Here is a 13175-nt window from a genome sequence, read left to right on the forward strand (position 1 = left end):
TAGTGAGGTTGGTATTTTCATTATAATATTTGAAACCTATAAATTGTTGTTCTTTACCTGATAGCTGTGTTTCAGATAAATAAGATGAAGTTATGTTATAAAAAATGATTTAGAAACATGGACGAAAATTGAAAACCAAAGTTTTTATGTGGTTAATTTTTATGTAGCCAACTAAATAAAGTGTTTAAATTTGACTTTTTTGTTTAGGCTATTGACTTTGTTTTTCAAGATTTAAATTTTGACAAAAGCTACCCCTGCTTTACTTCACTTTTCTAAGATTAGATCTTTCCAAGATTGAATATGTCTGTAATTTGGGTACTTTGCTCTAACTTTAAGATCCTGTGTCTGAGGTCAGACAGCATTTTCTAAGATCAGACTCAAGCTTTAAATATGTGTCCAAGACTAGGCTCCACTATTGAATGTCTATGCATTGAAAATATCCAGCATTGTTTATGGCTTAGATATTCAGTCTAATCAAATTCTTATCCTTGACCTATCAGGAAACTTTTATTTAGGCCTTTGTCTGGTCCTATTAGGAGGAAGGGAACTTGAATACAATTTTCACAGTTGGGAAATGACTATTATATTTGAAAACAGTGTTGAACAAGGACTCAGATAGTACTGTATTACTTTTTTTATTATAATAAGAGACAGTGGATAAGAGTGTTACCTTCAAATGAGGTACATATTTTGAGTTTTTTTGGTACATTGATCTTGTAACATAGAATCAGAGCCAAAAACGAAATGCACTGATCAGTTTTGCATTCAATGTACTTTCCATATCTGATAATCATTATTCTTGCAATTTGGTAAATTTAGAGCTTCATATTAATTTACTGGTTACAAGATACCATTCACTACACATTTCAACACACTCTAAAAATGCTATTTACTACCATCACAAGTATATCCCAGAACCCTTCTAATAGAGCTAGATATAGCCCTAGGCTGTATACAAAGCTGACTGATTTTATGGGTTCTCAATATTTCTTAGCTGATTTTTGCAATATTTAAGACCTTAGTACCATTTGAAGGAATCCTAAAAGAATTCTGAATACTACTTTAAAACAATTATAAATACTATTTTTTGTCACCCTTAAAGCTGTATTACATCACTTTAATGTAGTTTGTGTTTAAATAGGATGCTCACGCACATATTTCAAAAACTCAAATACATGACTTTCAGAATCTAAAAGTAGGAAATCAAGCATAACTGAGATGGCTTCACTAATGAAAAATTAAAAAGATTAAAATTTATCATAATATTCAACTTCAAACTTGTCGATTCATAAAGTTTCTTAATGGTGTTTGACAAGTTCTGATTGTCTAAGACTTGTGCAAAAATATTTCGAACATCGCTTGAGACTCTTCCATTTGAAGAATCTTCCATCAACCCATATAAAACTTTTATATTTTGAATAGAAAATTAAAATACTCTTAATTTCAATTAGAAAATTTGGCGAAAAAGACAAATTTTATAAGAAATTCAGAGAATAAGTAAAAAAAAACCCTTCTTACTCTCAATAAAGTTTGCATGTGCAGGCCTGATAATTTTATAGAGTTCAGTTGCCCATCCAAAAGAGTATGAATGAGCAAGACCCCCCCCCCCCCCTGATTACGCTGTAGTTTTTACTAACATTTATATGAATATGTCAATCAAAAAAAGCAATTGTGATTTCTAGCCTACATATACATCAGCAAAAATAAGGTCATCAAAATTCTAGCCAGTCTCAGACTTATCATAAATGCTACTGCTGAGCCATGTTTTCAGAGGGCTTGAAAAAGCTTTGTCTCATGAATGGCAAACTAATAAAGTCATGGTCTGACTATAAGTGTTAACTTAGTGAAGAGATGATCTTTCCCTGAATTAACATTAATATTGTATATGAATATTGTATAGCATATTGTACTTACTGTATAATAAGTGTAAACATGTCTCCTATTTATAATTGTAAGTTATCCCCCCCTCCTGTCCTCATCCTGTTGAATTAAGGGCTGTAGACACTAGGGGAAGGGTTCATTTGATTAAAAATTAAGTTTTAGTGTCTCTTAAAGATTAAAACCCTGCCATCCTTCAGCACCCCATGTACTCCCACTTTCCAAACCAGCTGCAGCATTGGACACAGTTTTCAAATATGGTACCTGTTTCAGTCAGAATGGTCAAAAATTCAAAAAAAGCAATACATCCTGATCGTAGCAGGTTAAGTTTAGCTTTGTAGTAAGGACTCCAAGTTATGGAAATAGCCCAAATAAGACAGATGCTCCATAGATATACTTTAATAGAAACAAAGATGGACATGGTATCCCTTGTTGAAACTAGAGCCAAACAAGTATTTTTGATTTGTATGATTCATAATCATGACACACACACACACACAAAAATCACATAAATAATCATAGGCAGCACAATCACGCTGCCTAAGTAAAGAACAATGTTGGCACAATGTATACTTTTTATTTTTTGTTTTCTAGGCCAGGGCACTTTGTATCAAAGGAGTTGTTGCAGAAACCTTGAAAAGGGCTCATTTGATTGGAAATTGGAGTGGCTTGTGCCCTTTTTAATAGTCAAAATGATTGCAAGGCAACTAACACCCCTTCCACACCCACCATTTCCCTAAACAAATCCAATCAAAATTTTGAGATAGCCATTTTGTTCAGCATAGTTGATTTCCAGATAGAAAATATGTTTTTGAGTAGGACACTCCCCCACAACCCTCAGGGCAAGGGTTTAAAGTTATGCCCTGGGGGCATATAAGATATTAATAGAAAGCGTTGTCATAGAAACTTCAAAAAAGCTCATTTCATTGGAAATTCAAAGTGCAAGTGCCCTCTTTTAATAGTCGTAAGTGATTAGAGGGCAACTAACCCCCCTCTCACGCTCACCTTTTCCCCAAACACATCCAATCAAATTTTGTGATAGCCATTCTGTTCAACGTAGTTGAAAGTACTGAAAATTAGGTCTTTGAGGATGACCCGCCCCCCCCCCCCCCCACGGCCCTCAGGGCAAGGGTTATAAGTTACGCCCTGGGGGGATATACGGTTTTTATAGAAAAGGTTGTCGTAGAAACTTCAAAAAGGGCTTTTTCGATTGGAAATTGAAAGGGCTAATGCCCTTTTTAATAGTCGAAAGTGATTGGAAGGCAAGTAACACCCCTTCCGTGCCCACCATTTCCCCAAACACATGCAATCAAAATTTTGAGATAGCCATTTTGTTTAACATAGTTGAAAGTTCTGAAAACTAGGTCTTTGTGGATGACGCCCCCCCTCCCCCCACAAACATCCCTTAGGGCAAGGGTTATAAGTTTTACCCTGGGGGCATATAAGGTTTTCATAGAAAGCGCTGTCATAGAAACTTCAAATAAGGGCTCATTCAGTTGGAAATTGGAAGGGCTTGTACCCTTTTTAATAGTTGAAAGTGATTGGAGGGCAACTAACCCCCCTCTCACGCCCACATTTTCCCCCAAACACATCCAATCAAAATTTTGAGATAGCTATTTTGTTCAACTTAGATGAAAGTTCTGGAAATTAGGTTTTTGAGGATGACAACCCCCTGACAGCCCTCAGGGCAAGGGTTGTAAGTTATGCCCTGGGGGCATATAAGGTTTTTACAGAAAGCGCTGTCGTAGAAACTTCTAAAAGGGCTCATGCAGTTGGAAACTGAAAGGGCTAGTGCCCTTTTTAATAGTCGGAGGTGATTAGAGGGAAACTAACCCCCCTCTCACGCCCACCATTTCCCCAAACATATCCAATAAAAGTTTTGAGATAGCAATTTTGTTCAACATAGTTGAAAGTTCTGGGAATTTGTTCTTTGAGAATGACACCCCCCCCCCCCCCCAATCCCTCAGGGCAAGGGTTGTAAGTTATGCCCTGGGAGCGTATGGGGTTTTTATAGAAAGTGTTGTCGTAGAAACTTCAAAAGAGCTCATTCGATTGGAAATTGAAAGGGCTAGTGCCTTTTTAATAGTTGAAAGTGATTGGAAGGCAACTAACACAGCTTCCACGCCCACCGTTCATCCAGACTTATCCAATCAAAATTTTGAGATAGCCGTTTTGTTCAAAGTAGTTGAAAGGTCCGGAAATTATATCTTTAAGGATGGCACTCCCCCCACAGCCCTCAGGGTAAGGGTTGTAAGTTATGCCCTGGGGGCATATAAGGTTTAATTGAAAGCTTTGTCGTAGAAACTTGAAAAAGGGCTAATTCGATTGGAAATTCAAAGGGCTAGTGCCCTTTTTAATAATTGAAAGTGATTGGAGGGCAACTAACCCCCCTCTGACGTTGACCTTTTTCCCAAACACATCCAATCAAAATTTTTAGATAACAATTTTGTTCAACGTAGTTAAAAGTTTTAGAAATTAGGTCTTTGAGGTTGATAGCCTCCTCAAAGCCCTCAGGGCAAGGGTTGTAAGTTATGCCCTGGGGGCATATAAAGTCTTTGTAGATAGTGATTCTGAAGAAATTTGAGAACGGGCTCATTCGATTCGAAATTAGGAGGGATTGTGCCCTTTTTAATAGTCGAAAGTGGCTAAATGATAACTAACACTCCTCTCACGCCCACAACTTCCCCAAACACATTCAATCTAAATATTGAGATAGCTATATGGTTCGACGTAGTTTAAAGGTCGGGAAATTATGTTCTTCAGGATAACACTCCCCCCGCAGCCCTCAGGACAAGGGCTATAAGTTATGCCCTGGGGCATATAAGTTTTTTTCATAGAAAGCGTTGTCGTAGAAACTTCAAAAAGGGCTCATTCGATTGGAAATTGAAAGGGCTAGTACCCTTTTTTAATAGTCGAAAGTGATTGAAAGGCAACTAACAAAGCTTCCACGCCCACCATTTATCCAGACTTATCCAATCAAAATTTGAGATAGCCATTCCGTTCACCGTAGTTGAAACCAAAAAGGGCTGGGAGCGTATGGGGTTTTTATAGAAAGTTTTGTCGTAGAAACTTCAAAAGAGCTCATTCGATTGGAAATTGATAGGGCTAGTGCCTTTTTTAATAGTTGAAAGTGATTGGAAGGCAACTAACACACCTTCCACGCTTTGACGTAGAAACTCAAAAAGGGCTCATTCGAATAAAAATTGAAAGGGCTTGTGCCCTTTTTAATACTCGAAAATTATTGGAAGGCTTGGAATTTTTATAGTAAAAGCAATGTGGGTACAATGTATTATTGTTATTTTTTTTCTGTTTAGACCAGAGCATTTTGTATCGAAGAAATTGTCATATGAACTTCAAAATTGGCTCGTTCGATTGAAAACAGAAAGTGTTAATGTTCTTTTTGATATCTGGATGTGATTAGAGGGCAACTAATCCCCCTCCCAGACCCACCCTCCCATTTGCCCATTATGTTTAAAAACTAAATGTTGCCTTAGGATTAAATCAAAATGCACTGTGTTAATACTAATCCCCAATAAGGCATCTCAGCAGTATCCCAAGAACGACTGAGGGTATTATGTTCAAACTTGTGGGGCTACTTCTGCTCTTACAATTTAACCAAATTAATATAGCATAGGTGAATCAACGCCATTAAAGATAGTAAACAGATTTTTTTTGTGAATGCTGCCAAGTTCTCTATTTCTGGTTAACAAGAGGAGGTATGAAACTAAATTAAACACTCCTATTTATTTCAAGATTTTTAAAAGGGTGTATGCTGTTAAAAATTGCTGGAAAATTTTCTCCAGCATCCAAATAGCAGGGCAAACTATAAAGTCTTAAATAAAACGAAAAGATTTAAACCATTATTTTCTTTTTCCCTGAAAAGACTATGTCAATATAAAGCGAACAGAAGTTAATTAAAAAAACTTTTTCCACAAAATAAGTTTTTCAAAGAAAAGTAAAGAACTCTATTAAACCAAAAATAAGCAAAAATAAAATTAAATATTCTACCAAGCGTGAAACTACCACAAATCACCATCGATAATATAACGAAACCCAAAACGAACAGAAATTACAATAAATAACCGAGTCAAACTCAAAACGAACAGAAATTAACATGAATAGGGCTCAAAACCCCCTATGCCTTCCCAAGACCAGAACATAATTTCCACTTTACTGAAAAAAAAAATGAATATGCATTGTCAGTTTAATATGCATATACTGATATTTATTAATCAAAATGTTAATATTATTTGATTTATTTAAGTTATAAAAGTAAAAACATTTATATTTTTTTTCTGTAAAGTGCAAATTATGTTCTGGTCTTGGGGAGGCATAGGGGTTTTGAGCCCTTCTCATGTTAATTTCTGCTCGTTTTGAGTTTTTCTCATTTGTTTGTTTTTCTCTTTTGAAGCATTTTTAAAGAGCATTTGACATGAGGAAGAAATATGTTTATTTAAAATTTCTGAAAGCTCATGACTGGGGAATTGTTTTCAGTGGCTGAGGAAATTCATGAGGACATTACTGTGTTTTCAAAGCTGAAATATCAGCAATGTATAGCCATGAGTAAGTAGAATTAAAGTGACTGAAAATTCATTTCCAGAGAAAAATCATCAGCGCTATCTAGTGTCACATATTAAAGCTCCAGTGCAGACTAAAATACTACAGTTGCTTTGATCTCATCAGAGCACTGAAGGTGCTTCAGGGCAAGATGTTTTCAAAGAATCCTTCAGCTCACCATTCTTAAATACTAAATATATTCTTCTATTTGTGGACTATGAGATCAGTTCTCATTCTTCCTACACATTAAATTTAAGTCTGTTTCTAACCAGATGGCTATGATCCCCTTTTGACCTGACAAGTCAGGGGATGTCTTTGGCTTTGTATAATGCAAGTTTTTTTGTACTATGTGGCTTTTTATCTTGTTGAATCAAAACTGCAGCACAATATTGCTTATTAAGTCAGTATCATTAATTTCTTTATATTTTTCAATTCAAGCATGTGAGAATATACTGTCTATCACGTTGGTAGTTTATGATTCGTGTTAGCGCCATGGTGAAGAGCTAGAGCTCCAATTCCCTTTAATGGCTTATAATACTTGATGTATAGGCTATAGTCTGAAGCCACCCTTAGATCAAGGGTTGTCAGAAAGCAAGAGTAGTTTTAATTTTTTATTTTCTTTTAGTCCAATCACTGAAGGGCACGATACCTCTTCATCTATTGAAGATTCAAAAATGATCCAAATACCAACAAGAATAGAAAGAGGACCAACAGATATTTTAAAGGTAAAAATCTTACGATTTATGTTTCTTTTTCAAATCTAAAGAATCACATTTGAGATTTATAAAGCAATTTACATCTAAAATCATTTACTTTCTATGTGTCTGTTATGTGCATGTCTTTCTGTATCTACATCACCATGGGTAACTGAATAGGGGTGGAGGCAGACCATACAAAACAAGTGTTTTTTCAGCTTCAGTTTTTAATTTGTAATGCAGTTTTGGATTGAAATATTCAGATGTTTTGTTTTGATTTTGCCTCGTTTTTGGAAATCCATCGTACGCTGATGAATGCTCGAGCGTAGGTGAATCAATAACCAAAACTGAGAGAAACTGGATGTCTGACGTTATTTATATTTTGCGTTAATCATTCTGCTAAGGTAAGATTTATTCAAAAATTAGTTAAACATAAATTACAATGGTGCTAATCCCCCAAAACTCTTAGGCCTGTAAAGGAGGGAGATGACGTACAAATTATTTAAGCACTAAATCGAAAACACAAAAGAAGGAATATAAAGCTATTATTTCACTCAGCAAAAAAAAAAAAAAATAGACAATAAGTTAAATAGATTAAATAGACTCTAATCAATCTTCTAGGTCTTGCATCATTTGGCAAAAAGTAATTTTTAAAGCAAATTTGACGATTCTGATCTTACTGCCCAGGTTATTTTTCAGTAAATCAAAGATCATTCTGCTCTGACAAGTGGCCTAATGACTTTGATGAGAATATCGTCCAAGCCATCTGTTCAATGATCAACGATTAGCTAGCTCTAAGATCTTAGCTCTTTGATTAAGAAACAAATGAAAAGGTGGGCAGAATGATGTATGATCAGAAAGTAAGATTTTAGTATATCAGTTGGCCAGAAAATGGAGACATTGTGTCGGAGCCTCAAATTAAATAGTTTTCATACGAATAAGATATTTGGGACGAAACGAATGGCATACCGCAGAAAAATTGTAGATGTCACTGATTGATATTGGTTGATAATTGTCACTATTTGATAATTAATGACCTTATAATTTGTGATTTCTCTTTCATAAATTGTAATTTTCTGACGTCGAACATAATTTGTTAGCGCTACAAAGGACAATTGTAAATTTTATGTGTATCTTGTTCTGAAAGCCTAAAATTATAGCAAAAGCGCAATATTTGGTAAAATATACCAAAATTTTTGTGAAAACCAATTTTTTAGAGCATTAACCTCCCAACCCCACAAAAGTTTTTGTAAGCTTGTCATTCTTTCCTCTCCATAGCATTCTATGTGTGCACCTATCGCATCTATTGCGATTTGAACTACATTGCACTAAAAATTTTTCACTTTGGCCGCTTGTTTTGTTTTTACTAAAATTGTTAAAATATAATGTATTTGCTTTGAAAAGAAATGGAATTAGATTTAAGTGGATAGGTAGTAACACTTCTTTATTGTGAAACTCATCATGTCCATTTTTCGCGGTCCTTTTTGAGATGCATGATACATTGCGTCTCATTAACTCTGAAAAATTCGGGTCCCACTCTGCCAGTCCAGCGGGGACGCTCTTTAGTAAAGCCAGTTGAACGACTTATTCATCTTGGCCTTTCTATTGGGCCATCCCTAAAGCAAACCCATTTGCGGCTCAATTCCCACCTTCAAAAAAAATGTGGTACGTCTTATGCTTCAGTTGTACAAAATAAAAAATGTTTCAACCGAATAATCCTTGCTAAGCTGTATAATTTAAAGCTCTACCACATTTTCTATACACAGCACCATTTTGGAAGATTTTATCACAAAGAGATAAACGTAAACTCCGCTCAGTATATTTAAGATTTGCAAAATATTTACTTCATTTACTCGCTTGGACCTGAAATTCAGCATTATTTCGCAAATATAAAATAGCCAACCCAGCAATAGCTCTGTCAAATTAGATTTTGAAACATAACCGCAAAATCAATTGTTGTCCATGGTATCCCCTTCTTATACACTGATGTTTAGAGTTGTATGTATGTAACAGTTGTTCAGTGTTTAAAAGGTTATCTTTATAGATTTTTTTGATAAACGTTGTAATGTCTCTTTTTTCTTATTCCTGTTTTTGTCGTTTTCTTTATATTGTACTCCGTGTCTGTGTACTTTTTTGAATTGTTTGACGGATTAGAAACAAATAAATACATTTTTATTAGTTGTATTGCATCAATTGACAAAAGTGAGAAATCCGGTCACGGAATGTATTGGATTTGTTCCAATCAAAAATAAAGAATGTAGTTCCCCTAAAAAGTTTAGTTTCCATGAAACAGAAATTGCACATAATTGATTGTTTTCACATGATTGTTTTGCGTTTTGATGAGCTATTTAAATGTGACCTGTGCTCTATGGTTTGGTGACGTCTAGCTCGAAGCATGATTTTACCTGGTGTGGGCTATAGATTAAATTCTGTAATGGGCTTGTATAATTTTGTGGATCCTGGCATGTCCTAATCATTGGCTTGAATATACTGATGTTTCAAAACTAACTTGATTAAAGGGCAAACTATGAACAATCGTTAGTTCTTTTTTTCTTGATTTATTATTGATCGGAAGTGTACTGTGAGTAGTCTCTTCGGTGGAAACAATTTAGATGATAGTTAAAAATATATACAGCAGGTTGAATACGTTAATTCATTAATACTACATGTATTTTACCTGCCGAAGTATATCTCATGACAGCGCAGTTATCAAATTTTTAAATTTCCCATTACAGGTAATATAATTAGTATGTTCTTAATAGGAACAGTTTTTTTTTTTAAAGAAGTTGCATGGCTAAAAATATGTAAAAATTGCAATATGTAGCTGAATTATGCTCATTTATTGTAGCATGCAATACATGAAGTATGATAGATTATTTTTATTTTTGGCATCCACAAGAGTAATAAGATCGCCAACGTCTTTATTCGTGGAAAGACCAAATAGTGGCCCATGAGAGACACAGTTTCAATCAGTAAGTGGGATTCAGTTCAGATGGCTTCGATGAATGATGGGTGCCTATCTCATGACATTTGTGGTGGGTCCCTCTAGGTGTCAGGAGGCAATGGCGGATCCAGGGAGAGGGCGAGGGGGGGGCGCGCCCCCCGAACTTAGTCCAAACTTGTGTAATTTGCTTAATTAACGCAAGTTTGCGTTAAATAAACTGCTCCTAACGCAAGTTTATCGGATTAACCTATTTTGAGCCCCTCCCCCCTAAAAATATCCTGGATCCGCCCCTGTCGGATCCAGGATGTAGGTACGACAGGTAGGTACGGAGGTAGGAACGACACAATACAACATTCAGGCGTTTTTTGTGAAGGATACTGCGCTGTTGAGATCGTATTTTCAAGATCTTTGGTCAACAGCAGTCAAGAGATCGTTTTGAAAAGGCATCGTTGTCGCCTTGTGCGCCAACCAGTATTTGTAACCTTAAGCCTAAGTGATATAGGTAGTTTTAAGCTACTAAAATGATGGTCACACTCCCCTACCTTCTATAAAGTGAATACACCTCAATAAATTCAACCAGCAGATAAAAATTAACTAGAGAATCTTTCTTGCTCTCCAATTCACTTTCTAAAAAGTGGACGTTTCTTTATTATGGGTACAATGATGTATGTAGAGATAACGCTTTCGAACAGTTTAAGTACAGAATAGGAACTTTCTGCTAACCCACGATGTTGTTGAGCTAGGTCAATAGTTTTAGAAATTAAGCTAAGGCCCAAAATGGGGCATGGAAAGGTGTTTTCAAGTTCATATCTCTACGTCTTCCCCTATTATAGAGCAAGATCTTCATGACATTTATAACTTTTGCATTTTTTCTTGAGAAATTGAAGCCTTCAGGATTTGATCAACAGTCAAGAGTATGATTGGGCAGATGTTTTAAGGCTCATACCTCCACTCTTTCCAATTTGATAGGCACGAAAGTCCTTAATTATTTTGGAAAAAGGAATAAATCTAGCCTGGCTTAGATTCTACTTCTTGATCTGTAGGGTTTGGTAAGGTAGTTCCAAGGATTTGAGCCCGATTCTGAGTAAGTTTGGATTTTCTTTTTAATTGGGACCTATTTTCATAAAATCTTTAAACCCTTATAAGTGGGGAAGGGGAGAAGGTGGGAGTCTGGGCACACATGCTATAGCTTTAACTGTAAACCCATTAATGAAAGGATCATTCACCTAAAAAAACACTTTGGGTTTATGAGAAACCGGTGTTATGGAATAAATAAATAATTAGTTGAACAATTTCGCTAATGCAGGAAAAACAAACAAATAATCAATTGATTTTTTTTTGAATAGCCACAAGTAACATTTACTTGAAGGAGTGGGTATCATCTCGTGATTGCCCGGTATCAGCAACAAGCAGCCTAAAGCTAACAAAATATCCACCCACTAATCGATTGTAGATCAGGGTTATTTATGAGATAATCGAGTCTCCAGTATAATCTTGAACCAAAGGCATTCAGTATGCTGGTACACTGTGTGACAACTGACCCTCCTGTACGTATTACCCAATGACCTATTCTGTTCATTAGTACATCTGACCCTGTCTGATTTCAAGGGAATAATTCAAACTGGATTTTACAGGCTCTTGCAAAGACAGTAAAGAGGGACAAAACAGCTGCACATTACAAATTTCAGGATGACCCATATTTGATTCCATTAACAGTTGTGGGAAAGCGACAGTTTGCCCTATCTAAAGAAGCTGGGCGTAAAGCAGCCAAATGGATACGTCAAGAGCATGCAGAATTCTTTCAGCATAAACTTGCAGATCCATTTATTGAGGTATTATAGTTCAGCGATCTTTTTTTTTTAATTCTGTGGACCACTGGGGATGGGACTAATCGCAGTCGCTTAAAAAAAAAGCTTAATAATTGAAAAAAAGGTACCGTTAAGTAATTAACGATTTTGTTAGACAAAATCACAGGTCGTAAAAAGGGTATAACTTGGGCTCCACTAGGTGGTCAAATTATAGTTATGTCATTTTCTTAGAGCAAATATTGGTGTAAATAACCCATGTAAACAGACAAAGTTTGTTTTTGTTGAAAGTTAAATTCATAATTAGACAAGGTCTATGGGAATGTTTTTAATGGATTGGGCAAATTTGGTAAAGACCAAAATCGCCCAAAAAATTGGATTATTATTTGAAAAATGAGAACTTTCTTAAAATCTCGAGATTTTTTAGGGAGAGGCTGAGCCTGAAGGTTCATCCCTCTACGCACGTGCCTAATCATAATGGTCGACTAAAGCCCATGTACAAAATTGGTCTTAAATGGAACCTTCCTTTAATAGAATCCCGCCCAAATTAAAATCACAATACATTTTGTTTTGTTCATGGAACTACTGCCCTTTAAGCTTGTGATATTCACGTAGTATGTTTATATTAATACAGAGTGAATAAATATAAACTTTTCATTGTGGTGGAATATATCATAATATAATTGTTTTCATGTCTAGTTATATTGGAAAGAAAGAAAAAATGAATCTTAAAATAGTCGCATTACATTTAAATATAATCAGTTCTTAAGGGAAAACAGAAAAACAGAGTAAATAGGGAACAATGAAAGTAAATTTAACATCAAATTATTTATCTCCCAGGATCAATTTCTAATTACGCAGGGAGTTATTTTTACAAAAGATTTTTAAAGACCAGATTACCTAATCATGATAAATAAGATAAATCTAAGATTTTAAATTAAAGAACAGCAGGATGTGGGCAATGATAGTGAAAAAATGGCACACATTTTGAACCAATATTCAAGTTCCGACCTCAGTGCTCTTGCTTTTTTTAAAATCATTTTTTTGCAACTATTATACGCCCTATTGCGTTGTCGTCATTTTGACTCTTGATTTTAGTGCTTGACTTTTTCTTTCTATCATATTAGGTTGAATTTGAAAAAATATTTGCTACTTTGGATTTTTGTTGTTGCTGTTTTTCTAGATCCTTGCGCAATTTAGTTCGTTTTTTCTATATTGACAATCTCATGCAAGGTATCCAGTGTATCCAATATTCATTGGGGGGGGGGGGTATAAAAGAAAATTTGTAAAAACGCA

The 13175-nt window shown here is 35.3% G+C and overlaps 1 protein-coding gene across 2 annotated transcripts in view; it reads left to right on the forward strand.

The window, feature by feature from the left end:
• The window catches only part of LOC148949450 (small ribosomal subunit protein mS39), a 64998-nt gene that overhangs the window by 3344 nt on the left and 48479 nt on the right, over positions 1 to 13175 (forward strand). For both annotated transcript variants that reach the window (XM_089092982.1, XM_089092981.1), the window contains exons 2-3: positions 7061 to 7160; positions 11709 to 11906. In XM_089092982.1, the coding sequence (XP_088949108.1) occupies positions 7061 to 7160; positions 11709 to 11906 (298 nt within the window). The remainder of the gene's footprint in view (positions 1 to 7060; positions 7161 to 11708; positions 11907 to 13175) is intronic.

This window comes from Artemia sp. Qi Xiang Cuo, chromosome 8 (genome assembly GCF_049724085.1).
Source record: "Artemia sp. Qi Xiang Cuo chromosome 8, ASM4972408v1, whole genome shotgun sequence".
NCBI lineage: Eukaryota > Metazoa > Arthropoda > Branchiopoda > Anostraca > Artemiidae > Artemia > Artemia sp. Qi Xiang Cuo.